Below are 23,635 nucleotides of genomic sequence, written 5' to 3' on the forward strand. Positions count from 1 at the left end.
TTCAACACAAAAGACCAATCACCTTGGCAGGTAAACATGAAGAAAAGCTAGCTTGAACCATGAACTATCCATAACAAATATTTTCTATATCTGAATTTTTTAAATTAAAAATTTAGTGTTTACAATACTAGAAAGTTATGCATGCTATTTTGTGATAAAGCATAAAAGCAAATCTACATATACTATTCAAATCAATACTGGCTGGGTCATCATTTTACAGATGAGAAAACCAAGGCCCAAGTTTGTAAAATGACTCAATCAAGGATGCAAAATTAGGCAGCAGCATAACTAGCACTGGGACCTACAACACTGGACCACTGGATGCTGCCTTCTATCGCGAAATCCCTTGCTGCTTCTCTGTCCTGTGCATGTAACTACTCTCTCCCAAAGAATCACACACAGCAATGGAGCCGTCTACTCAACCTTCACTAGCACACCAATTCAAAGGGGTGAGTGAGGCGGCTAGAGAGTCAAACAGCTGACAGGGGCAGTACAGCCAAACAGATAAGCAGTAAGAAAAGTCAAAAGCTATTACTCTTGAAGGATGAAGACATTCTAGAGAGTGAAAAAATATGTAAGAGTTAATGTAACCTAGATAAGTAACTTTCTTTTTTTTATTCAGGGCCTGTATTCCACACTCCCCAAAACTCAATTCACCTGATTTTTAAATCAAGTTTGAGAACTTAAGTGTATTCCATAAACAAGTGTTTTAAAAGAAAGTTCAAATCTATTTTATATCAATTTGGAGGCAAGAAAGAGGGTAATCAGGATAGCGGGGAGAAAAGGGATAAAGAAAAAAAACACATCAAAGAGGGGGCTGTGTGCATCCAGGTAACCTACAAAAGAACCCCAGATTTTCAAGCACTAATAAACTGCTTCTCACACAGAAAAGCATATTAGCACTTACGAGCATTAGCTTTCCAAACACAAATAACTTACAGGACCACTACACAAAGTTAGTTCTCTACTGATAAATGTTCAGAAATTCCCACGAAAGTATCACTTGTGGGGAGAGGGCCATTTACTGGAGCCAAGCTATCTGTAAGGCTGAATGCACAGCCCTCTGCCATCCAAGTAGCTACCTGACCAAAGTCTCAAGGGATTTCCTAAACCTAGTGTGCGGGCCCACACTCCACCCAACCAGCAAATAAACAGCAAGGAGGGTCTATGAACCACCACTTATGTTTGAGAAAAGATTACACCACTGTCTTGAAACTTACAAATCTTCACTTCCAGACAACCGAATAAACGAGGATACATATTTTAAATCAAAACGGAAAAAGGTTTAATAAATCAGTTTCCGATTTTAACTGGAGAACTGAACGTTTCATGGATGCCATACAATGTTCGGCAACACAGCCCCCCACCAAAAGCAGAAATTCATTAGCACTACTGCTCTAAACTGAAAGCGAAAAGGTATAAAACGTTCCTTTAAAATTTCACTTTCACTTTTGTAATAAATCGATCAACGCTACCTTTCCCCAGAGCTTTTCAAATATATATCTATATATATATTCATTCAAAATACATTAATTTTTCTCTTAGGCAGACTATTACAAGAATCTTGTATTAAAAAATAAGAGTATGGGAAAGAGTTGAGAAATACAGAATCAGATCGTCAAGGCTGGAGAAAATAAAGTGTTTTCTCATTAAACAGCAAAGAAAATCTGTCTTTGCAAATAAATCCCAAATGGCATATCTGGAATTACAGTGTTATGACTCAAGCTTTTTGTATGGCTAATTAATTTTAATATATACATATATTTCTCTTTCTCCTTCCAAAGACACTATTCAATCTTCTTTTTAAGTACCCAGCACCTCAGCCCAGCCCAGAGCAAACCTAGGGTGCGGCGAAATGCCGGCGCAACCTGAAACCCCGGCCCGCCGACCCCAGTCCCGGCCGAGCATCCGCGCTGGGCGCCCACCTCCCGCCGCTGCGGTCGCGCCCGACCCACACGGGGTTGGCGTCGGGGTCGCGCCGGGGGAGCGGGGGCGCCAGGCGGCGGGGCTGAGACCCGGGTCTGGGACTCGACGCTCGGCCGCCGACTCCTCACCTGCGCCACCGCCGCGCCAACCGTAACCCGCCGAATGCCCGGATGCGCCGGCGGCCGCCGTTTGTTTTCATTCCGGGTGAGGCCGGCCCCGCCCCCGCAGTCTCTGTCGCCGGGCCGCCCCGCCCCCACGCGGCGGAGAAGCAGGGTTGTGGGCGGGGCTAATCTGGGGGCGGGGTTGTGGGTAGGCTGTGGGCGGGGATAAGACGGACCGGGGGGTGGTGGGAGTGCGGGACAAGGGTGGGGCGGGGTTGGGGCGAGGACGCTGCCTGGAGGCTGGGGGAAGATGTGGGCGGGCAGAGGGAAGAGCGAGAAGGAGCTGGGGCGAAGACCCCACCCCGGACTTCCTGGGGGGCGGGGGCGGGGCTGGCGGGAAGACTCGGAAGGCTAGCTGCTGCGGGCCTCAGCCGGGAGCTGGGGAAACCGCCGGCCTAGCCTCTGAGGGTTGAGGAACTGTCAGGGCGGGACTGCTGGCCCGGCCCGGTTTGCCTGACTTCAGAGGAAATGGAGCCTGGCTTCGTTTCTCCAGAAACCTCGAAAGAGGCCAGAGCACCTGGCAGGAAGTCCCTTTTTCCCCCCCGAGGGAGAGTCTGGACCTTCTGCAGCCGGGTCCGCCCCCACCCCCACCCCGCCAGGCTGGGCCAGATGTGATGTTCCCCCTAAAGTCTGGCTTTTCATCCCGCCGTCCATCACCCCGCCTGGGCCTCCCCTGGGTGAACTTCCCAGTCCCTTGCCCTCGCGCCTCTCCGCTCATTGCTGGCCCTCCTGACCCGGTCCCCACACGCTGTCCGCGACGAGATCTGTGGAGATCCGCCTGCTGCCGAAGTGCTCTGCCGTCGGATGTGGCAATACACGTAAACCTCTGCGCGGCCGATGTCGGATGTCTAGGTGAGGAAATAAGACCAGGGTGCACAGGGGCTTCCCTGGCGGTCCAGGGGTTAGGCCTCTGCGCTTCCAGTGCAGGGGGTGCGGGTTCCATCCCTGGTCGGGGAACTAAGATCCCACGAGGCGCGGCCAAAAAACAAAAATACAAGGGTGCATAAAATCTTGAGGGCATTGTGTGAAATGCTCAGAGGTCGAGAGCAGAGCCTGGGTAGTTGAGCACAGGTCCTGGCCGAGCTTTGAGAGATGGTTACACCCGCCCTTGGCAGGACCCGGGAATGGAAGCTAGAATCCGCCTCAGACCCCAGAAAGTTTACTCCGGTGAGGCTGTTGGCCCTTCCATTGCGAATCCCAAGGCCCTTCCTTGGACCCGCTCTAGCACTGCCGAGGGCTGGGGCTTGAGAGCTTGGGCCCGGCACCCGGCAGCCGGTCCCAGCCCTGGGTACCTGGGCAAGCTACCTGGCCCCCACCTCACCCTGGACGACAGTACCGCTGCCCGCTGGGGCACCGTGGAGAAACTGTGCGCTAGGATCTGGTCCTCTCACTACACCGGGACAATCCCCAGGACACGAGTAGCCCCTGCATCACCTTTCCCAAAATGGATGTGTTGGGTTTAGAATCACACCAGGAGCCGCGGATGGTCTGAAAGAGGCTTTGTACACGCTCTGACACCCTCCACCAGGAGAGGGAAACACGACGCCCCCCCTCCTGGTGCCCTCCCACTCTCTGGGGGAAGCCTCGGGTGGGATGTGCGCCTAAATCCATCTTCGGGCAGAGAAACGTGTTCCCAAAGGTGCCCTGAGTGCCAGCGTCCCAGGCCCCCACCGGGAGGACTCTGCACTCACCATGCGAGCAACATCCCTTCCCTTTTTTCCTCTGCTGACCTGCAGGCGTTGCCCACGGGCCTGACAGGGCACAGGAAGCAGGCAGGTGGCTGTGTCTTTCCAAACAAGAGTCTCCTACCTCCGTAGCCTCCTTTGCGTACACAAACACTTAGGACAGCTTTGAAATCAAAGTTCTTTACCTTGGGCCAAATCAACTTCTTAGTCAAGGCGAAAGACAAATGGCAAAACGGGGGAAAATATTGCCAGTTCACATCAGAGACAAATCTCTTTAGTACATAAAGAACTCTCACAATTTGATAAGAAAAAGACCAAAATAGAAAACTGGGCAAAAGCTACTAAAATATGATTCACTGAAAAGGAAATACAAATGGTTTGTAAGCATACAAAAAATTACTCATCTCATTCATGATGAGATACTAAATATATAAAACTACACCAAAATACCACTTTTTACCTCTCAGACTGAAAAAAAATTGGATACCATGCTATGATAACAAGGCTATGTGGAAATAGGCACCCTCATACCTTACGTGTGGAAGGTTAAATTGGTCCAACTCTTAAGAGGGCAATATAGCAGTATCTATCAAGATGAAAGTGCATAATTCAACTTTTATGGTTTTTACTGTATTTTATTAATCTGCCTCTTTTCTGTTGTTCTTACATTTAGTGGCTTCAACTGCAATTTCTTGAGATGAAGAATTCTTCTTAATTTGTGTATGTGTTTTGGTTGCTGTGGGTTTTGTGGTGATAGAGAATCAGGGGACTTCTGCATAATTGATCCTACTTCCGGTGGAGTAAAACCAGAAAATCCTTAAACATCCGCTGCATGACAGTGAAATTTAATGCTAAATGTTACCAATTCTTGCTAGAAAAAATGCAAAGAAATAGGAAGTTTTGGCAGTTCAGCTTTATTTATAGTTGCTTGGATCAGAACAATATACATGCAGTGGGTTAAGTTGTGTGGTAAACTAATTTTTTTATAGATGGAGAAATGGATTTAAAAAGAAAATAACTTCATTCTTGATTTTTCTATTTATAAATGGGAATTTCCGAGGAGTGGTTATAAACTAGAATTTTGGGGGGAATTTGAATGATGATTCATACTTTCAGTCTGATAAGTTTTCAGTGTCACTGATATTAGGAGATATGGTCATTTTATTCAGCATCTTGGCTGGATGAGAGGAATGTAGAAGGAACAGAAAACAAGCAGGTGGAGAGGGAGGTTTGTTCCCATCTGATCGGGAATACATAATTTCATTCACCCTTGAAAATGACAGAAGCTGAAAGAAGTTATGAAAATATCAGATGAGAGTTACTCCGAGGCTCAGGAAACATGGGCTGGGAGGATAGATCTCAGGTACTATCAGAAAGGACCTGACCTGCTCACCTGTGACTCGGGTAGAATCATTCTAGAAGCATTTAGCCCTCATGTTCTGTGTCCTGGTTTTGAATCTCTGACATATCCTGGCCCCAGATGTTTAACACAAGTACTCCATTCATCTGTCTCCCAAAAGATGCGTACGTAGGCAATGTACTAACTTTGAAAAATAAAATAAAATAAGGGCAGAGATGATGAAGTAAATTAAACCATGGTATCAATACTATTGAATTAAGTTCTGGGTAATCTATCTGTGTTCTACTGTTTAATCCATTTTTAAAGTTAAAAAGAATTCTATATACAACATTTGTTTTGTGATTTGAATTTAGGGATGAATTAAAACTAAGGTGACTATGGAGGCAAGAAAGTAGCTAATCATTGCTGTAGGCTTACAGTTTGAGAAACTTCTGTGGAATGCTAGAATACTTTTTTTTTTAAATTTAACTCCTTATAAATCACATATTATGCAAGAAAATTAAAAATAAAGTCAGAGGGGGACTTCCCTGGCGTTCCAGTGGTTAAAACCCTGTCTTCTGTTGTGTCTAATATACTGAATTCATAATTTTATTTAATGTACTTTTTAGCTCTAGGGCTTCCATTTGATTTATTTTTCCAGATTTCAATACTCAAGTAAAATTCTCCATCTTTTACTCTATTTTCTTGAACATGTTAACCGTAGTAATTTTAGTCAGGTAACTTCAGTATCTGGATTAACTGTGGATCTGTTTCTATTGTCTGTTCTCTCTGGTTTTTCATATATCCAGTAATTTTTTATTAGATGCCGAATTTTTTTTTTATAAATTTATTTTATTTATTTTTGGCTGTGTTGGGTCTTCGTTCCTCTGTGTGGGCTTTCTCTAGTTGCAGCGAGCGGGGGCTACTCTTCGTTGCGGTGCGCGGGCTTCTCATTGCGGTGGCTTCTCTTGTTGCAGAGCACGGGCTCTAGGCACGCGGGCTTCCGTGGCTGTGGCCTGCGGGCTCAGTAGCTGTGGCTTGCGGGCTCTACAGCGCAGGCTCAGTAGCTGTGGCGCACGGGCTTAGTTGCTCCGCGGCATGTGGGATCTTCCTGGACCAGGGCTCAAACCCGTGTCCCCTGCATTGGCAGGCAGATTCTTAACCACTGCGCCACCAGGGAAGTCCCTAGATGGCAAATTTTGCTTGTAAAAAGTTGTAGAGGCTTCAAATGTTATTATCCTCCAGGGAGGGTTTACCCCTTCCTCCACGAGACCAATGAGAAGAGTAGCCAATCTGGTACTGAGTCACAGCTGCATTGAGATCCTGGTAGAGCTCAGTCTACCTCTGTGTCTCCAACTTCCACCTGGGAGCCTGGAGTTTGCTCTGCAGTGACCCACCCCATCAGCACCCCAGCAGGTCTCAAATGCACATCTTCACCTTGCAAGTCTATCAAAAGCTTCCTCTGCTTTTCAGAGGCTTTCCACTTAAATTTCAGTTTCTTGAAATACAGAGTTGCCCAGAATCTGGCACATGTCCTTGGAATTCCCCACTCGGTCTCTGCCAAAATCTCTGCTGTTTGCCTGTCCCCAGCAGTGGCCCTCTGCGGATTCAAAGTCTGGATCCTCAGCCTCATGCCTGTGTCCAGAATTGGCAGATGCCCTCAGGGCAAATAAAAGTGGCTACAGACATTTGCTTACCCTCTGGGTTTCTCTGCTCCCTGGAGTCTTTTTGTTTTGTTTTGTTTTTATTTTTGGCTGCGTTGGGTCTTTGTTGCTGCACGTGGGCTTTCTCTAGTTGTGGCGAGCGGGGGCTACTCTTGGTTGAGGTGCGCAGGCTTCTCATTGCGGTGGCTTCTCTTGTTGAGGAGCATGGGCTCTAGGTGCGCGGGCTTCAGTAGTTGTGGCACGCATGTTCAGTACTTGTGGCTCATCGGCTCTAGAGCGCAGGCTCAGTAGTTATGGCGCATGGGCTTTGTTGCTCCGCAGCATGTGAGATCTTCCCAGAGCAGGGATCGAACCCGTGTCCCCTGCATTGGCAGGCGGATTCTTAACCACTGCGCCACCAGGGAAGCCCCTGCTTTCTGGAGTCTTAACTCCTCCAGTTCTTGTCTCTTCAGCAGCTCTTCACTGCCTTCAAAGAGATGGATTCTGACATTTCTTTCTGGCTTTTCTAGTTGTTGTTAGTGGGAACGTGGGTCTGCTGCAAGCTGCTTTATAACCCCTGAGAGTGGACATTCAATTTATTGATGGACCACTGTGTAAATTAAAAAGTAAAAGTGATGGGACTTCCCTGGCGCGTTTAGCAGAAACCAACAATTATTACTTAAGAAAATAGGGGTTTATTTTTCTCCCTTCAAAGGAGTCCAGAGGTCTGTAGTCCAGAGCTGATACCATCACTGAAGGTTCTTTTAACCTTCCTTTTGGAGAACATTTGTACTTTGATGGAAAAGTACCCATTATCTGTTAACACACCCTTCCACCTGATCAGACCCAGGAAGCTATTTCACAACTCTAACTAACTGTAGGTAACTAATAGCAATGCAGAATTCCTGTCTGTAACTAAGCAGATTCTGTCCTTTCAGGTAGATTCAAGTGTCTTCCCTCCTACCCTGTGGAAAGCCAGTTTTACCTCCATTTTCCATTCATTTCAACATTCCTTTACTCCATATGAATTTGTGCTTCTTGGCACCTTATAACATCTGCCTAATTTCCCTCATAAGTTCAATAAAATCTTTAACATACGTTCTTTTTTTTTTTTTTTTTTTTTTTTTTGCGTTACGCGGGCCTCTCACCACTGTGGCCTCTCCCGTTGCGGAGCACAGGCTCCGGACGCGCAGGCTCAGCGGCCATGGCTCACGGGCCGGTGCCCAGGTTCGATCCCTGGTCAGAGATCCTGCAAGCCATGTGGCGTGGCCAACAAACAAACAAAGGGAAATTTGAATTTACAGTTTTCTTATCCGAACAGACCAGCTCTAGTATGGTGGCTCCACAGTGCAGACAAAGGGGCTTTTTCCATCTCCTTGCTCTGCCATCCCCAGGGTGCTGCCCACATCAGCACAGTCCCAGGTGGCTCACGACTACATCCACATTCTAGGCAGAGAGTAGGGGAGCCTCAGTCAGAAGCCACATCCTCACTTTTGCTTGTATCTCCATTGACCAGCACTTAGTCACATGGTCACCTGGGTGCAAGGGAGGCTGGGAAATATAGTCATAAATTTTGACAGCCATGTGCTGACCTAGGTCAGGGATTCCATCATAATTACGGAGCAAGGGAACTGGATATTGATTGCAGACAACTAGTTGCGAGGTTGTTTCTAATGATTCACTATTTACAGTGGTGAAGGTCATCTTTGATGTAAAGCTTTTTCTATACTTAGGGTTTTTGTTGTGGTTGTTGGTTGCTCTATTTTGTTTTGTTTTGTTCGGTGACATTCCCAGAAGTAGAATGAGTAGATAAAAGGGTACAGATCTTCGACTCTCCATACTTACTGATACATTCTCTTTACTCCCTCACCAGAATTGGATACTATAATTTTTTGTTGAATAAATTTGACATATAACATTGTGTACAGGATGTTACATTGACATTTATATATTGTAATATGATTGCCATTGTCACAATATTCATCACATTACATAATTATCGTACAACACTCTTGTCTGTATTCACTATACTGTGCGTTAGATCCCTGTGACTTATTTACTACTCGTTGAAAGTTTATAAGATACTATAATATTTTTTTAATCTGCCTTTTTCAAGGGAAAAAGAAGGAGCAGGGAGAGGAGGCGAGCTGAAGAGGAGGAAGGAGATATTTTGGGGCTCTTGTGATGTTAGTATGTGTTTCATACTAGCACGGCCAACACCTTCTGGTGTTTGCTTATTGGCTGTATTTTCTTTATTTTTTTTTTTTCTCGGGCCTCTCACTGTCGTGGCCTCTCCCGTTGCAGAGCACAGGCTCCGGACGCGCAGGCCCAGCGGCCATGACTCACGGGCCCAGCCGCTCCGCGGCATGTAGGATCTTCGCGGACCGGGGCACGAACCCGTGTCGCCTGCATCGGCAGGCGGACTCTCAACCACTGCGCCACCAGGGAAGCCCTATATTTTCTTTTTTATGAAACCATTTGCTAGTGTCTGAGTTAGACCCTGTGAGGTCAAAGATCAGACTCACTCAGGAGCCTCAGATAACGGAGGATTTACTGTAATGGTTCACGTGGGAGCGTAGGAAGAGCCGAAGCTTCAGCCTCGTTGGGCCTCGTGGTAACACAGTTGGACTCCGTGGAAACTAGATTGTAATTCTTGACTCGAAGGATCTGGGGCAGCCCCAAGATTTACAGGATTGATTGATTTACTGCCTTCTTAGCAACAGGAGTTTGTTCACCTGTTCAGGTGTGTCTCTGCTTCTCCTGGTTGTGCCATCCACCGGCCCCGCCCCCCACCTGCTGCATTAGCAGGTGCAAGTCTGGTATAATCAGCACTGTTACTGGGGAGACCCAAAGCACAAGGCAGGCTCAGCCCTTTGTTTCTCTGGGTTTATTAAAACACATCCATAAAGGTATCTTTAAGTTTTGTTATATCACAAGTCACACTACAGAGACTATTCAGATTGTTTATAATTGTACCATTGCCTGGTTCAAAAGCTAAGTGAAAAAGAAAAGGGAACAAGACCGTACTTGGACTTATTCTACCAAACTTTGCAGTGTCCCTCGAGCTGCAGACCAGGGAAGGTAGGTACACCCCACCACTTTCTTTTAGCCAAAATAATTTTGAAGTAATGTTAACCAATTCATAAATGATAGCCATATTTAATAAAACTTCCTCTATACCTTCTACTCTGTAAATAATTAATAATAATAATAGAATAATAGTTAACATTTATTTAGTACTCCCTATGCACCAGGAACTATTCTAAATGCATGGCATGTGTTAATCATTTAATCCTTGTAAGAACTCGACGAGATAAGCACCATTATTACCTCCGTTTTCCAGATGAGGAAGTGAGGCACAGAGATCTTAGGTAACTTGGCCAAGATCACCCAGCTACTAAGAGGCAAAGAAGGATTTGAATCCAGTAGTCTGGCTCCAGAACCCGTGTTCTTCACCACGCATGCTTACTCATTGTTTTTACTGCTTCCTTGTTCCTCTGTTTGTTTTTACTGTTTGCTGAACACATATGGTTGAATTTATACAAGTTAATTTCTTATGCGTGTGACTCTGATAAGGAAAAACTGGAAGTAAACTAAATGTCCATCAATACACAACGTTAAATGAATGATAGTATGTCCTTATTATAAACACGATGCAGCCACTAAGAAGAATGAGGTAGATCTATATGCACATAGAACATGGGAAGGTGTAAAACTGTAAGAAGCAAGTTACAGAACAATGTGTCCAGCATAGTCCCATTAAAAACCCGGTGTATGTGTGTATGTGCATTCACAGATGCATGTATATTTACCTCTAAGAACATTGAAAACAGCTTGGAAAGATCTCACCAAGAGGGATTGAGAAGGGAGTGAATAGGGCCTTTCACTTTTACTCTTTATACCTCAGAACTGTTTTAATTTTGACAACAAGCACGTATTACTTCTTTGAGGGAAGAGAGACTTGATCTTAAATTTCTATTTCTCCCATCGGTGCCTAGCACAGCAGATGCCTAGTAAATATATACTAATTTATAATAATTCCCTAGGAACACTTATTAGAAGTTTCTGTTCTCTGATTACTCCATAAATTTCAAGATGAATCTATTTTGGACACATTACACGACCATAGACATACCCATTGTCTTTGCTAGGAACCATACATGCCCTTCCCATAATATGAAGAGAGTGTCAGACCAGAAGGGACCGCCTCTCCTGGAGCGGGTCTGACCAAGAGGGACACCCCCTTAGTCCAAAGAGGCTGCAGTGTGGGAGGTGAGCCAGGCAGGAGAGGCAACCAGACTGGAGAGGCTGCTGGAAGAAGGCAGGTCCCGGGATGCTCAGAGCACAGGGGCTTTTGTACTAGGGAAGGTCCTGCAGGGTCCTGCTTGGCTTCAGTCACCCCTTTTCTTTGATACTCCTCAGTCCTGAAAGGGAAGAACGGTGGGACAACAAAGGGAATAAAGTTTCGGATAGAGATTAGTCATAAACTTAGTAAGGGAACTCGGTTTTAGGGGGACTCAGTTTCAACAAGGGGATTAGCCTGTGGCAGGAGGAAGTCCCCCAAGTAAGACAGTGCGGTTAGAGGAGAGAGAGAACAAAGGAAACATGATGTCAGACAAGGTTGGAGGGATGAGCCAGCCTCGTGGGGCCCAGCATGACTGCCCCTTGGGAGCAAGAATCCACTGAAATGGTGAGAACCAGTGTGCATGGTAGGACTGCAGAAGAGCGGCCCAAACCAAGACATAGCTAGAGATTGGACCTTCCAGGGGTTGTAAGGGATGGGCTGCCGGAAGTGGGCAGGACAGAGGGGTCAAGGTCACTCCCACGTTTCTGGCTGGGTGGACAGCAGTACCAGTCACTGAATGGGAATGGGAGGCCCTGGAAGAGAACTGGCCTGTTTCATTTCTGTTTTTTGTTTTTAGGAGGGAGAGGTTTGGAAGGACTCAAAAGTTCAGTTTTGGAGATATTAAATTTAAGTTTGGAAACGTCTTTGAGATGGGCAAGAGGGATGTCTGGGAAGAATATGACTAAAAGAGGAGAGATCTTGGCTAGAGATATAACTATGAGACATCTGTGCTCATGCACAGAAATCGAAGGCATAGGCGTGGATGCGTAAGAAAGCACAAGGCTCAGAGCACAGAGATGAAACGTGGTGCAGGGGACTTGTCAGAGGCTCAGAGCTCTGACAACGATGGATCCACCTTCTGCAGATACAAGGAGAATGAGTTTTGAGAAACTGCTCCAGCAAATGTGCCAGCCTGAGTGGTCACCAAGAAGAAAACTCTAGTGAGTGCGGAGCAGGAGCTGATTTTTGCAGTGAGGATGTGTAGAGGAAGCACAGGTGTCAAAACAGAAATGAGATTCGGGCAAAAGCTAGATACCTGCACAGACATCCCCAGGAACAAACAGGCAGAAGGTGCTTTGGTGGCCGCTGAGCTAAACCTTACCCAGAAAGGTGGGTTTGAGCATTTTGGCAGTTTTTTTCTTTGCACACCGTGAAATTACTGAGTGCAGCAAGCACTGACTGTATGGTGGGAAGTATCAATATCTCCTCTTCACGTCGGAGGAGTGCCACAGGCTGACAGCATAAGTGCCCAGGGAAGATGATGCTGACACCACAGGAGCACGCAGAACCAAGGAAGGATGCAAGAACTGATTGTATCATCAGCTGATAGACCATTAAAAAGAATTGCTAATGATGGATCATGGCATGATTTCTTTTTTTTAAATTAATTTTTATTGGAGTATAGTTGCTTTACAATGTTATGTTAGTTTCTTGCTGATCACTGCCTGATTTCTGGCTTATAACTCGAGTCCAAAAACTTTTGTGGCATTGCTGTAAAAAAACCCTTCCTTTCTCTTGTACTTATCTATGTGGAAGTTTCTCAGCACCAGCACCTATAACAATAAAAAAAAAGGAGCTGATCTGATGTTAATGTATCTTATTCCAGTAGAGAGATAAATAAACTGATTGGGAGAGAAAAACAACCTCATTAAGGATGCATTTCCAGTAAAAATTTACTTTTTTATGTTTAACAATTATTTACCAAAATTAGCAACCCATATATATTGCTTTAATCAAATACATGTTACTAATAATGGCAATGATAACCCTAACCAGAAGAAACTTTTCAGTACTTAAAGACTTCTGATCATAGGATATAAACTTTCCTTAAATTTTAATTTATATTTATGTTGCTGAGAAACCTGATAGGAATAATTCATAAAAGACTTCCAAACATAGCATGTATTATACTAGGATAAAGTTAGATGTGGGAAGTGGTTGGAAAGACAAGGTTAGGAAGAAAAAGGAACAGTTAAAGAAGAACTTATATATTTTTATTTTATTTATTTATTTACTTTTCTTTTTCTAAATCCCAAGCTCCTAATTTATCCCTCACCCTTTTCCCCTCTGATAACCGTAAGTTTGTTGTCTATGTCTATGAGTCTGTTTCTTCTGTTTTGTAAATAAGTTCATTTGTATCATTTTTTTACATTCCACATTTAAGTGATATCATGTGATATTTGTCTTTCTCTGACTTACTTCACTTAGTATGATAATGTCTAGATCCATCCATGTTGCTGCAAACGGCATCATTTCATTCTTTTTAATGGCTGAGTAATATTCCATTGTGTATATATACCACATCTTCTTTATCCATTCATCTGTTGGTGGACATTTAGGTTGCTTCCATGTCTTGGCTATTGTAAATAGTCCTGCTATGAACATTGGGGTGCATGTATCTTTTCAAATTAGAGTTTTCATCTTTTCTAGATATTTGCCCAGGAGTGGGATTGCTGGATTATATGGTAAGCCTATTTTTAGTTTTTTAAGGAACCCCTATAATGTTCCCCACAGTGGCTGCACCAATTTACATTCCCACCAACAGTGTAGGAAGGTTCCCTTTTCTCCACACCCTCTCCAGCATTTATTATTTGTAGACTTTTTGGTGATGGTCATTCTGACTGGTGTGAGGTGATACTTCAATGTAGTTTTGATTTGCATTTCTCTAATAATTAGCAATGTTGAGCATATTTTCATGTGCCTGTTGGCCATCTGGAGGTCTTCTTTAGAGAAAAGTCTATTTAGGTCTTATGTCCATTGGGTAGTTTGCATTTCTTGATGTTGAGCTGTATGAGCTGTTTGTATATTTTGAAAATTAAGCCCTTGTCTGTCGCATCATTTGTAAGTATTTTCTCCCATTCCGTTGGTTCTCTTTTTGTTTTGTTGATGGTTTCCTTTGCTGTGCAAAAGCTTGTAAGTTTGATTAGGTCCCATTTACTTATTTTTGCTTTTATTTCTTTTGTCTTGGGAAACTGATGATTTATGTCAGAGAATGTTTTGTCTATGCTCTCTTCTGTTAGTTTTATGGTGTCATGTCTTATATTTAAGTCTTTAAGCTATTTTGGTTTTATTTTTGAGTGTGATGTGAGGGAGTGTTCTAACTTCATTGATTTACATGCAGCTGTCCAGCTTTCCCACTGCCACTTACTGAAGACACTGTCTTTTCTCCATTGTATATTCTTGCCTCCTTTGTCAAAGATGAATTGACCAAAGATGTGTGTTTATGTATTTTTAAGTGGTGGGTATCAAATTGCTATGGTATTTAGATATCACTGCATGTATAGCCAAGAGTCACATAAGTCTTATTTTAAAATATGTTAATAGCTGCACTAAATTTGGAGTTGCATCTGTTTAAGCTTGTGATGGAAAATTTTAGGTGGAAGATTGAAAATTGTGAGGGGTAACTTTGAAGACAGCACCTTGCCACATTTTGGAATCATCCCGAGTTTAGGGCTCTCTCTGTGGCGAGATTCAGAACTTGAGTCTGTTATCAAGCAAGAACTAAAAGTGCCATGTTCTGAAAGCCACACCCTCCCTGGGATCATCTCTATAAATCATGAGCCAAGTAGGATTCAGTCCACCTGTTCGTACTGGACCATCACATCCTATCTCCACCTTGGTTCCCCTCCCCTCAAAAGCAGGAAGAGATTTCACTCCTCTACCCAAGCTCGGAATCAATCAGGAGGGCAAAAAAGCAAGACAGAATAGTACCCTACACACCTCACCAAGCGGGTTGCTTGATGATCTTTCATTAATTTGCCACAAGTTTATTGAGTACCTACTATGTGCAGGCGTGATACTCAGTAATCTACTGTTAGGCTGCCATCCACTAGTAGAATCTGCCCTCTACTTCTGTTTTAAATAGCTTAAAGAAGCACTTAAAAGAGGAACCCAGCAATAACTAACAACCATAGGTTTTCACCAAAAAAAAAAAAACAATTAAAATGATCCACGAACATTTAAAAAGATGTTCAACCCCTCTAGTAATTAAACACAAATTAACCACAATGAGAAATCACTTGCCTGCTATTAGACTGACATAGGTTGATAATATCCAAGGTTGCCAAGGGTGAGGGGACAGGGAAATACACTTCTACATAATTTCTTGGTGAAGACATAAATTGGTACAAAAATTTGAGCGAAAGTGAAGAATATTAAGCTTTTTTAAAGTTCATACCTTTTGATTTGTTGATTTCCCATTTAAGACGACCATCATGACCCTGGCCCAGCCTGCTGCTGGGATTGTCAGGACCTTTGTAAGACTTTGATTACATGTCCCCAACCACTCCCATTTTTGAAGAACAGCCTCTTGGGGCTCTGCTCCCAACACACTTTTCAGTGCCGAGAATGGGGAGGGGAGTGGACGGGTGCCCGACTCAGCCACCCGGGGATGCAGGGGCTCAGGCGGCACTTCTCTCTCTATCCCTGCCCTCTTTCCCCACCACACACACACACACACACACACACACACACACACACACACACACACACACACACACACACACACACACACACACACACACACACACACACACACACACACACACACACACACGGAAGGATAGTAAGAGCACTGGGCTCGTTTTCCTTCCTGTCCATAGGAGATTAGATTGGATGACCTCTCTGAGTTCCCCATCCAATTAGATCGGATGTTCCTCTCTGAGTTTAACCCTACTTCTGCCCTCAAGGAATCTATAATGTAGTAAAAGGAGCAGGAGATATATCTTAATTCATGCAAACATTTATTGAATGCTGCTAGGCAATAAAGTTTAAAGTATATATAATTTTTAATTTTATTTTTTTGGCCACGCTGTGTGGCTTGCATGATCTCAGTTCCTCGACCAGGAATTGAACCGGGGCCCCGGCAGTGAAAGCCTGGAATCCTAACCACTAGGCCACCAGGGAACTCTAAAACATATAATTTTAAAACATCATTTTTTCATAGAGAAAAATGACACAATAACTAAATACAATATTAGGAATGGAAGTAAATATTTAGAATGAGAAAAATATGTTACAAATTTTTTTAAGTTGAAAAATACCACAAACATAAAATCCAGAAAAATAAAATAGAATTATTAATTATCTGCTACACCTTTATAACATTTTTTCCTTATAGTTTCTGGCTACAAGTTCTTTGGCGAACTCTTTAAAGGACAATAATCTTGTCAGAGAAATTAAAAAGATGGTCTTCCCTAAAAAAAAAAAAAAGATGGTCTTCCCTCCACCATGGTGGATAAAAAGTTAGTGATTTAGTAATTTAGAAAAGTTTCCTTCACCTTCTGTGCCAGTTGTCAATTTATTGCTTCTCAGCTCCCAATCTCTCTTCGTTGTTCTATAATTAATTAATTAAGCTGGACCCTGGAAATATTTGTTTGCCAGCTGCTATGTGTTAAGTTTCGCCAGCAGAGGGCGCTGTAGGGACACGGGAGGAGAAAGGGGTTTCTCTTCCTGGTTCAGGTGCGTTCCTGGTGGCCACCTCCTGTAGCACAGGGGGATCCGCCAGCATCTGGCTCCTGCAAGACACAGGGTTTCCAGCAGCACGTGCGGCTTCCGCAGCACTTAGCTCCAATGATTCCCAGCAGCCAGTAGCTCCCTTGGCACCCCCGGGGCAGCTTCACGGGGGGTTGTGGCCCGTAAGGCACTGTCCTGGGAACAGATTCCCCTGGCATTTTCTCCCATGGCTTTGGGGCAGGTTCTAAAGCATGACACCTCCCCGTGGATGGTCCCTCTGGCACCACAGGGGCAAAATTCCAGCAAGTTCTGTCAACCTGGCACCTCAGTGACTTCTCTGCCTTGCAGCGAACCAAGCCCTCTCCAAGAAGTTCTGGATCTCAGCCCTGCAGAGGGACCGCTTCCGTGGGAGCTCTGTCTCACCCGGGGTGATGGCCACTCCCGGCATCTGCTGTGCCTGCGTTTTTTAAGTAAGCATCTTTACTTCTTTCTAGCCAATCCTTTGTTACTCTGATCCCATGTTAATGTTAATTCTTTAAAAATTTTTTTTTAAAAATGGAAGTAAGTTGGTGTACAGTATAGTGTCACAGGTTTTAAAGGTTATGCTCCATTTATAGTTATTATAAAATATTGGCTATACTCCCTGTGTTCTACAATATATCCTTACAGCTTATTTTATACCTAACAGTTTGTACCTCTTAATTCCCTACCCCTGCGTTGCCCCTCCCCCTTCCCTCTCCCCACTGGTAACCGATAGTTTGTTCTCTATATCTGTGAGTCTGTTTCTTTTTTGTTATATTCACTAGTGTGTTGTATTTTTTAGGTTCCACATATAAGTGATATACAGTATTTGTCTTTCTCTGTCTGACTTATTTCACTTAGCATAATACCCTCCAAGTCCACCCATGTTGCTGCAAACGGCATTATTTCATTCTTTCTTATTGCTGAGTAGTATTCCCTTGTATATATGTACCACATCTTCTTAATCCATTCATCTGTTGATGGACACTTAGGTTGCTTCCATATCTTGGCAACCGTAAAAATGCTGCTATGAACATTGGGGTGCATGTATCTTTTCGAATTCGTTTTTTGTTTTTTTGGATATATACCCAGGAGTGGAATTTGGGGATCATATGGTAGTTCTATTTTTAGTGTTTTGAGAAACCGCCATACTGTTTTCCACAGCGCCTGCACCAATGTACATTCTGCCAATAGTGTATGTGGGTTCCCTTTTCTCCACACCCTCGCCAACATTTGTTATTTGTTTTGTTTTTGATGACAGCCATTCTGACAGGTGTGAGGTGATATCTCATTGTGGTTTGCATTTCCCTGATAATTAGCGATGTTGAGCATCTTTTCATGTGACTGTTGGCCATCGGCACGTCCTCTTTGGAGAAACGTCTAAAGTCTTCTGCCCATTTTTTTAATCAGGTTGTTTGTTTTTTTCATGTTGAGTTGTATGAGCTGTGTTTATATCTTGGATATTGACTCCTTATCCATCACATCATTTGCAAATATTTTCTCCCATTCAGTAGGTTGTCTTTTTTTTAATAGTTATCAGTGTTTTTTTTTTAAGGTTAACAAAGCCTTTTTATTTATTTTTAATATTTCTTTATATTCTTTATTTTTTTACTGCGTCAGGTCTTAGTTGTGGCACGTGGGGTCTTCATTGAGGCACGCGGGATCTTTCACTGCAGTGCGGGCTCTTCGTTGTGACGCGTGGGCTTCTCTCTGGTTGTGGTGTGCGGCTCCAGGGCGCGTGGTCTCTGTAGGTTTGCGGCATGCAGGCTTAGTTGCCCCACGGCATGTGGGATCTTGGTTCCCCAACTAGGGATCAAACCCGCGTCCCCTGCATTAGAAGGCGGATTCTTTACCACTGGACAACCAGGGAAGTTCCCCAATAGGTTGTCTTTCCATTTTGTTGACGGTTTCGTTTGCTTTTGCTATGCAAGAGCTTTTTAGTTTAATTAAGTCCCATTTGTTTATTTTTGCTTTTATTTCCTTTGCTTTAGGAGACAGATCCAAAACAATATTGATTATGTCAAAGAATGTTCTGCCTATGTTTTCTTCTAGGAGTTTTATGGCTTCTGGTTTCTGGTCTTACATTTAGGTCTTTAATCCATTTTGAGATTATTTTTGTATACAGTGTTAAAGTTAATTCTTTATCTTAAACTTTCTTGTTCAAGTTGCTGTGAGGTTTCTATCTCCTGACTGGACCCTGACTAATAACATCTTTGCAACCCATTGTTGGTAAATTTTAAGGATTACTTTTGCATTTAAGGAAATCTCTATCAAATTTCACATATGAGTTGTAAGGTTTCAGGGCATTTTGAGTTATTTTGCTCAGTGACTAATCTTAAAAACCCTTTGAATTAATGACGTTTATTAACGTCATGGGAGTGTCATGGATGACACGTCATGGGAGTGTCATGGATGACCTCCCTGAAGTGGCAGTCTATGAGTTTTATTTTGTCGTTGTCAATGTCAGCATTCCATGTCAAATTAGCAAAGAAGTTACATTCTTTTCCAATGTGTTCATGCGATTCATTAACTGGGTCATCAAACAATCCCAAAATCTATTCATTTCTTCTATTGAAAATTTACATTTTCCCCTGAATCAGTTACTGCTTTTTATGTGATCTGAAAGTTGTTATAATTTGCTTCTCGATGTCAGAATAATTTATATTGAATTTCTTTTTCATCTTCACTGCTTTTGTAGAACCTACTGATTTTAAGTTGAATTTAAAGATGCCAAAAGAAGATATCCTATAACCGCAATCTAGAGTCTATAATTTCTCACTCATTTTATTAAAATGTTCCGAAACAGTTTTTGAAATTGCAGTTAAAAGACGGTATCCCAGTTTTTCTCAGACATACCATTCCCATCGATAAAAGAGGGGAAATGTACACGGTACTTAATTTATACTCTGCCCAAGGGGCGAGCAGAGGGCACATCCCAACAACACCTGTTACAGACAAGTCAAAACTTACAATCTTCTCTGGGCTGCAGAGGTGAACCTCCCTTCTTTGGACTCAGTACTCCCTCCCCCACCCCAGCATCTGAAGTTCTTCACCTCTTTAATATATTTGTATTCATGTGTCTACAGAGACCCTTTTATCAGACAAAAATCACCTCCCCCACCCCAAGCAGAAAATGCCAGGCACCTCACCCTTTCAGCCTCCCTGGCAACTACAGGGCAAGCACATATAAAAGCTTCCACCAATCAGCCACATCCCTCCCAGACCTCAGATGGGAAGCTAGTGACTAAACGAGGTCGGTCTATGCAGACTCATTTAGCCCTGGTACAGCTACATCCGGTGTCCAGAGGCAGCGGCGGTGGCAGCTCTAGCTGCCTGGAGCAGTAGCGTATGGGGGAGGTAACACTGGGGGACTCGTGAGGTGAGATCATAAGACGCCATGGACCTCACTGTGCTCCCCGGGACGCTCCTTCCCGGGACCCAGCCGCCATGCCGTGAGGAAGCCCAAGCCAGCTCGTGTAGAGCGACCACACCAAGAGGCTTGTGTAGGAGCTCTGGCTGACAGCCGGTCTCAACTGTCAGACCTGCAGTGAGCGAGGAAGCCTCCACAGGATTCCAGCCCCAGCTGTCGAGTTGCCCTAGCCTTCCGGTCTTCCCAGCTGAGGTCTTGGACACCGTGGAGCAGAGACTACTTTCCTGTCTTTGCCTCTTCTGAGTTCCCAACCCACAGAACCCAGGTGCATAAAAAAAACCCCAATCATTTATGACACTCAGTTTTGGGGAGGTTGGTTCTGCAACAAGCAGACAGAAGTGGACGGCAGACCTATGGGCAGGGTTAAGGCAACGAGCTGCCCCAAGAAGGGCCCTACCTGGACAGCAACCACGCCCAGGCCTGACCTAGACAGTCGTGTTAGCAGAGCCCATGAAGGCTGGAGGTGGGCGAGGGACCGCCCGAAGGGGCAGTCGTCCTGAGGCACCAGAAGGCCCAGCCTCCTCGGTCCACCCCTGAGCGCCTGGGGGCACAGCCCCCGGACCCAGCCAGACAGGAAGGGTGGAGAATGAGTCTGGGGGCGCAGTGGTGGTACAAGGGGGACACCCTGCGGGGCTGGAAGTTGAGAAGTGTGGACATGGGATTTCCCTGGTGGCACAGTGGTTCAGAATCTGCCTGCCAATGCAGGGGACGCGGGTTCGAGCTCTGGTCTGGGAAGATCCCACATGCCGCGGAGCAACTAAGCCCGTGCGCCACAACTACTGAGCCCGTGTGCTGCAACTACTGAGCCCGCAAGCCACAACTACTGAAGCCCACATGCCTAGAGCCCGTGCTCTGCAACAAGAGAAGCCACTGCAGTGAGAAGCCCACGCACCACAACGAAGAGTAGCCCCCGCTCGCCACAACTAGAGAAAGCCCGTGTGCAGCAACAAAGACCCGATGCAGCCAAAATAAATATATAAATAAATTTATTAAAAAACAAAGAAGTGTGGACATGTATAATCTCCCATGAGTGACCAAGATGTGGGGTGGTAAGTGCTTCCATGAGGTGGGGTTTTACCAGCCGGTGAGGAGCTGCACGTTACAGACACTCCTTGGGTGCGGCCGAGCGCAGTGACAACCACTTCCTGCAGCTCATTTGTCTCAGAGCCCCTGTACTAGCAACGCCGGTAGATCCCTACCCGCTGCCCCGAGGCCTTCCTGGCTGCCCTGATGACAGCGCCCATATATCTCGGAGGGAGGTGCACAGAATACTAAAAAATTTAAATGTTGCAATCAGGACTCTGAAAGTAATGTTGCTGGAATTATTGAGGGAAATTTACAAGTGAAATAACCTAAAAGGCTGCAAACACAAATGACATTAAATTAGCAGGGACTCAGGGAGCACAAGAATGACTCGTCCTTCCTGGAAAAAGAAAGTGGTCAGAGATCAAATCACAAGCCAGGAAGGACAGGGGACACCACCCCCAAACCCCATATTCCCGACACGGTGTCCTTGGACCCCAGCCTTTAAGGAGCTGACCCCAACCTCAGAGGGTAAGTACCGCCAGACCTTGCTTACCAGCAACCTGGACGCCAACCTGAGCACCTGGGTCATTTCTGAACGGAACCCGTGTTTCATCTGGCTCTGGTTCCCTGTGAGGGCTGGCTGCTCGGGACCCTCTGACAGGGGCCATCCTGAGGACCCTGACCTGGGGAATATGGCGGTGACACGCAGAGCAGTGGGATGTTATGTTGGGACACGTGCAGAGTGGACGTAACTGCCCTTAGCACTTACATCCTCAACATGAGCTTAAAATGCAGATCCTCACGTCAGATTTTGCCAACAGCACCCCCTCTGCTCTGGCCCACTGTCCCCTCCTTCCCCAGCAGGACACCCCATGATGCCCCCAGGGCTGAGCAGCTGAGTGCAGGTGACCTTCAGATGAAAGGCTGCCTCTCCCGATGTGAGCACCTGAGCACAGGCAGGGAGGAGAAAGCCCAGGGCGGGGGGCTCCAGAGATGGGGTTCTAAACTCAGCTCTGTGTCTAATGAACAGTGTGACCTCGGGCAAATCCTGTGCCCTGTCTGGCCTCTGCTCAGTGTCTGGGTGGCTCTAAGATCCCTCCTGGTGCCAAGACTCTGACTTGGTGGGGAGAGAAGGGAGAGTCGTGGAGAGTCCTCCCAGGGTGACTTACATGAGCAGAACCCACTGCCCTTCCGTTCCAAGAGGAACCTCTACCTGCTTGTCGGCCTCAGCTGCCCGGGTCCTCTCTGGTGTGACTGGGCTTGGGTTGAACGCAGCAAGGCCATTGTTTTCTCCATGGAAAATAAGGAGCAGGGCTCCGCTACTGCCAGATCAGACTAGCCTCCATGATAGGATCCCACCTCCCCTTCCCTTGATATCCCAGCCAGCCTGGCCTCCTGACCCCAGCACACAGTCACCTGTGCACGCACACACGCACACCCTGCCGGTTCAGTACAAGCTCAGTGTTTCCCTGATGTGGAACATCTAGCTTTCCTCTCTGTCCACCCATCCGGTATAATCTAGCTCAAGTTTCACCTCCTCTGCGAAGCCTTCCTGGATACATCTTCATGCAGCCAAACAGCATCAATTCTCCCCCATTTCAGCCGTAGCACTTAGTGCCCAAACTGTAGACTAAGGTCTAAATAATTTCTATGCAATATTTAAATGCAGCTTCAAACATACAAGCCAAGAAATGTCACCAGCACATGCCTTGCGTGGTCTTTTTTCATTCATCACATTGAATACTTCCAAGGACTTTTCTTTTCTTTTTTTTTTTTTTTTTTGGCTGTGTTGGGTCTTTGTTGCTGCACGCAGGCTTTTTCTGGTTGTGGTGAGCGTAGTTGCTCCGTGGCATGTGGGATCTTCCCGGACCAGGGCTCGAACCCGTGTTCCCTGCATTGGCAGGCAGATTCTTAACCACTGCACCACCAGGGAAGCCCCTTCCAAGGACTTTTCATCTGCAGACTTAACGATACTCAGTTCGGGGAAATGTTCATGTATTTTTACAAATTAATTTCTTTCCTATATTTTTTGTTCCCTGTTTCCAAAACTGCAATTTGGATATTCTGGATTTATCTTCTAATTTTATTTTCTCTCCTAAATTCCCAGAAGCGAAGGTCATGAAATACATATTGAAAGAGTACCCTAAATGCCCCATACAATGTAAAGTTAGACCCCCCTCAAAAGCACATCATCATGAATTTTCAGGATACTAAGGATAAAGAGAAAACTCTAAAAGTTTCCAAAAAGAAAAAGATTTGATAGGAAAGATCATGGATCAGAATGGCCTCAGACTTTTTTTTTTTTAATGTATTTATTTATTTATTTTGGGCTGCTTTGGGTCTTCGTTGCGGTGCGCGGGCTTCTCATCGCGGTGGCTTCTCGTGTTGCTGAGCATGGGCTCTAGGGGCGTGGGTTTCAGTAGTTGTGGCACGTGGGCTCAGTAGTTGTGGCTCACGGGCTTAGTTGCTCCATGACACGTGGGATCTTCCTGGGCCAGGGATCGAACCCATATCCCCTGCATTGGCAGGTGGATTCTTAACCACTGCACCAACAGGAAAGCCCGGCCTCAGACTTCTTATCAACACTAGGCAGTAGCAGTGCCCT

The 23,635-nt window shown here is 45.1% G+C and overlaps 1 protein-coding gene and 1 long non-coding RNA gene across 3 annotated transcripts in view; one reads left to right on the forward strand and one right to left on the reverse strand.

The window, feature by feature from the left end:
• The window catches only part of NUB1 (negative regulator of ubiquitin like proteins 1), a 28,029-nt gene extending 25,854 nt beyond the window's left edge, over positions 1-2,175 (reverse strand). The window contains exon 1 of one of the 2 annotated variants that reach the window (XM_060156328.1): positions 2,055-2,175. In XM_060156328.1, the coding sequence (XP_060012311.1) occupies positions 2,055-2,125 (71 nt within the window). In that variant the 5' untranslated portion in view covers positions 2,126-2,175. Of the gene's footprint in view, positions 1-1,925 lie in introns of both variants that reach the window. The other variant, XM_060156330.1, reaches the window with a different exon arrangement.
• A 202-nt stretch (positions 2,176-2,377) lies between these two features.
• Positions 2,378-23,635, forward strand: part of LOC132524446 (uncharacterized) — a 33,398-nt gene continuing 12,140 nt past the window's right edge. Inside the window, exons 1-2 of the long non-coding RNA XR_009541878.1 lie at positions 2,378-2,939; positions 16,902-17,023. This is a non-coding gene — a long non-coding RNA (uncharacterized LOC132524446). The remainder of the gene's footprint in view (positions 2,940-16,901; positions 17,024-23,635) is intronic.

The sequence above is a fragment of the Lagenorhynchus albirostris genome, chromosome 8, assembly GCF_949774975.1.
Source record: "Lagenorhynchus albirostris chromosome 8, mLagAlb1.1, whole genome shotgun sequence".
NCBI classification, from domain to species: domain Eukaryota; kingdom Metazoa; phylum Chordata; class Mammalia; order Artiodactyla; family Delphinidae; genus Lagenorhynchus; species Lagenorhynchus albirostris.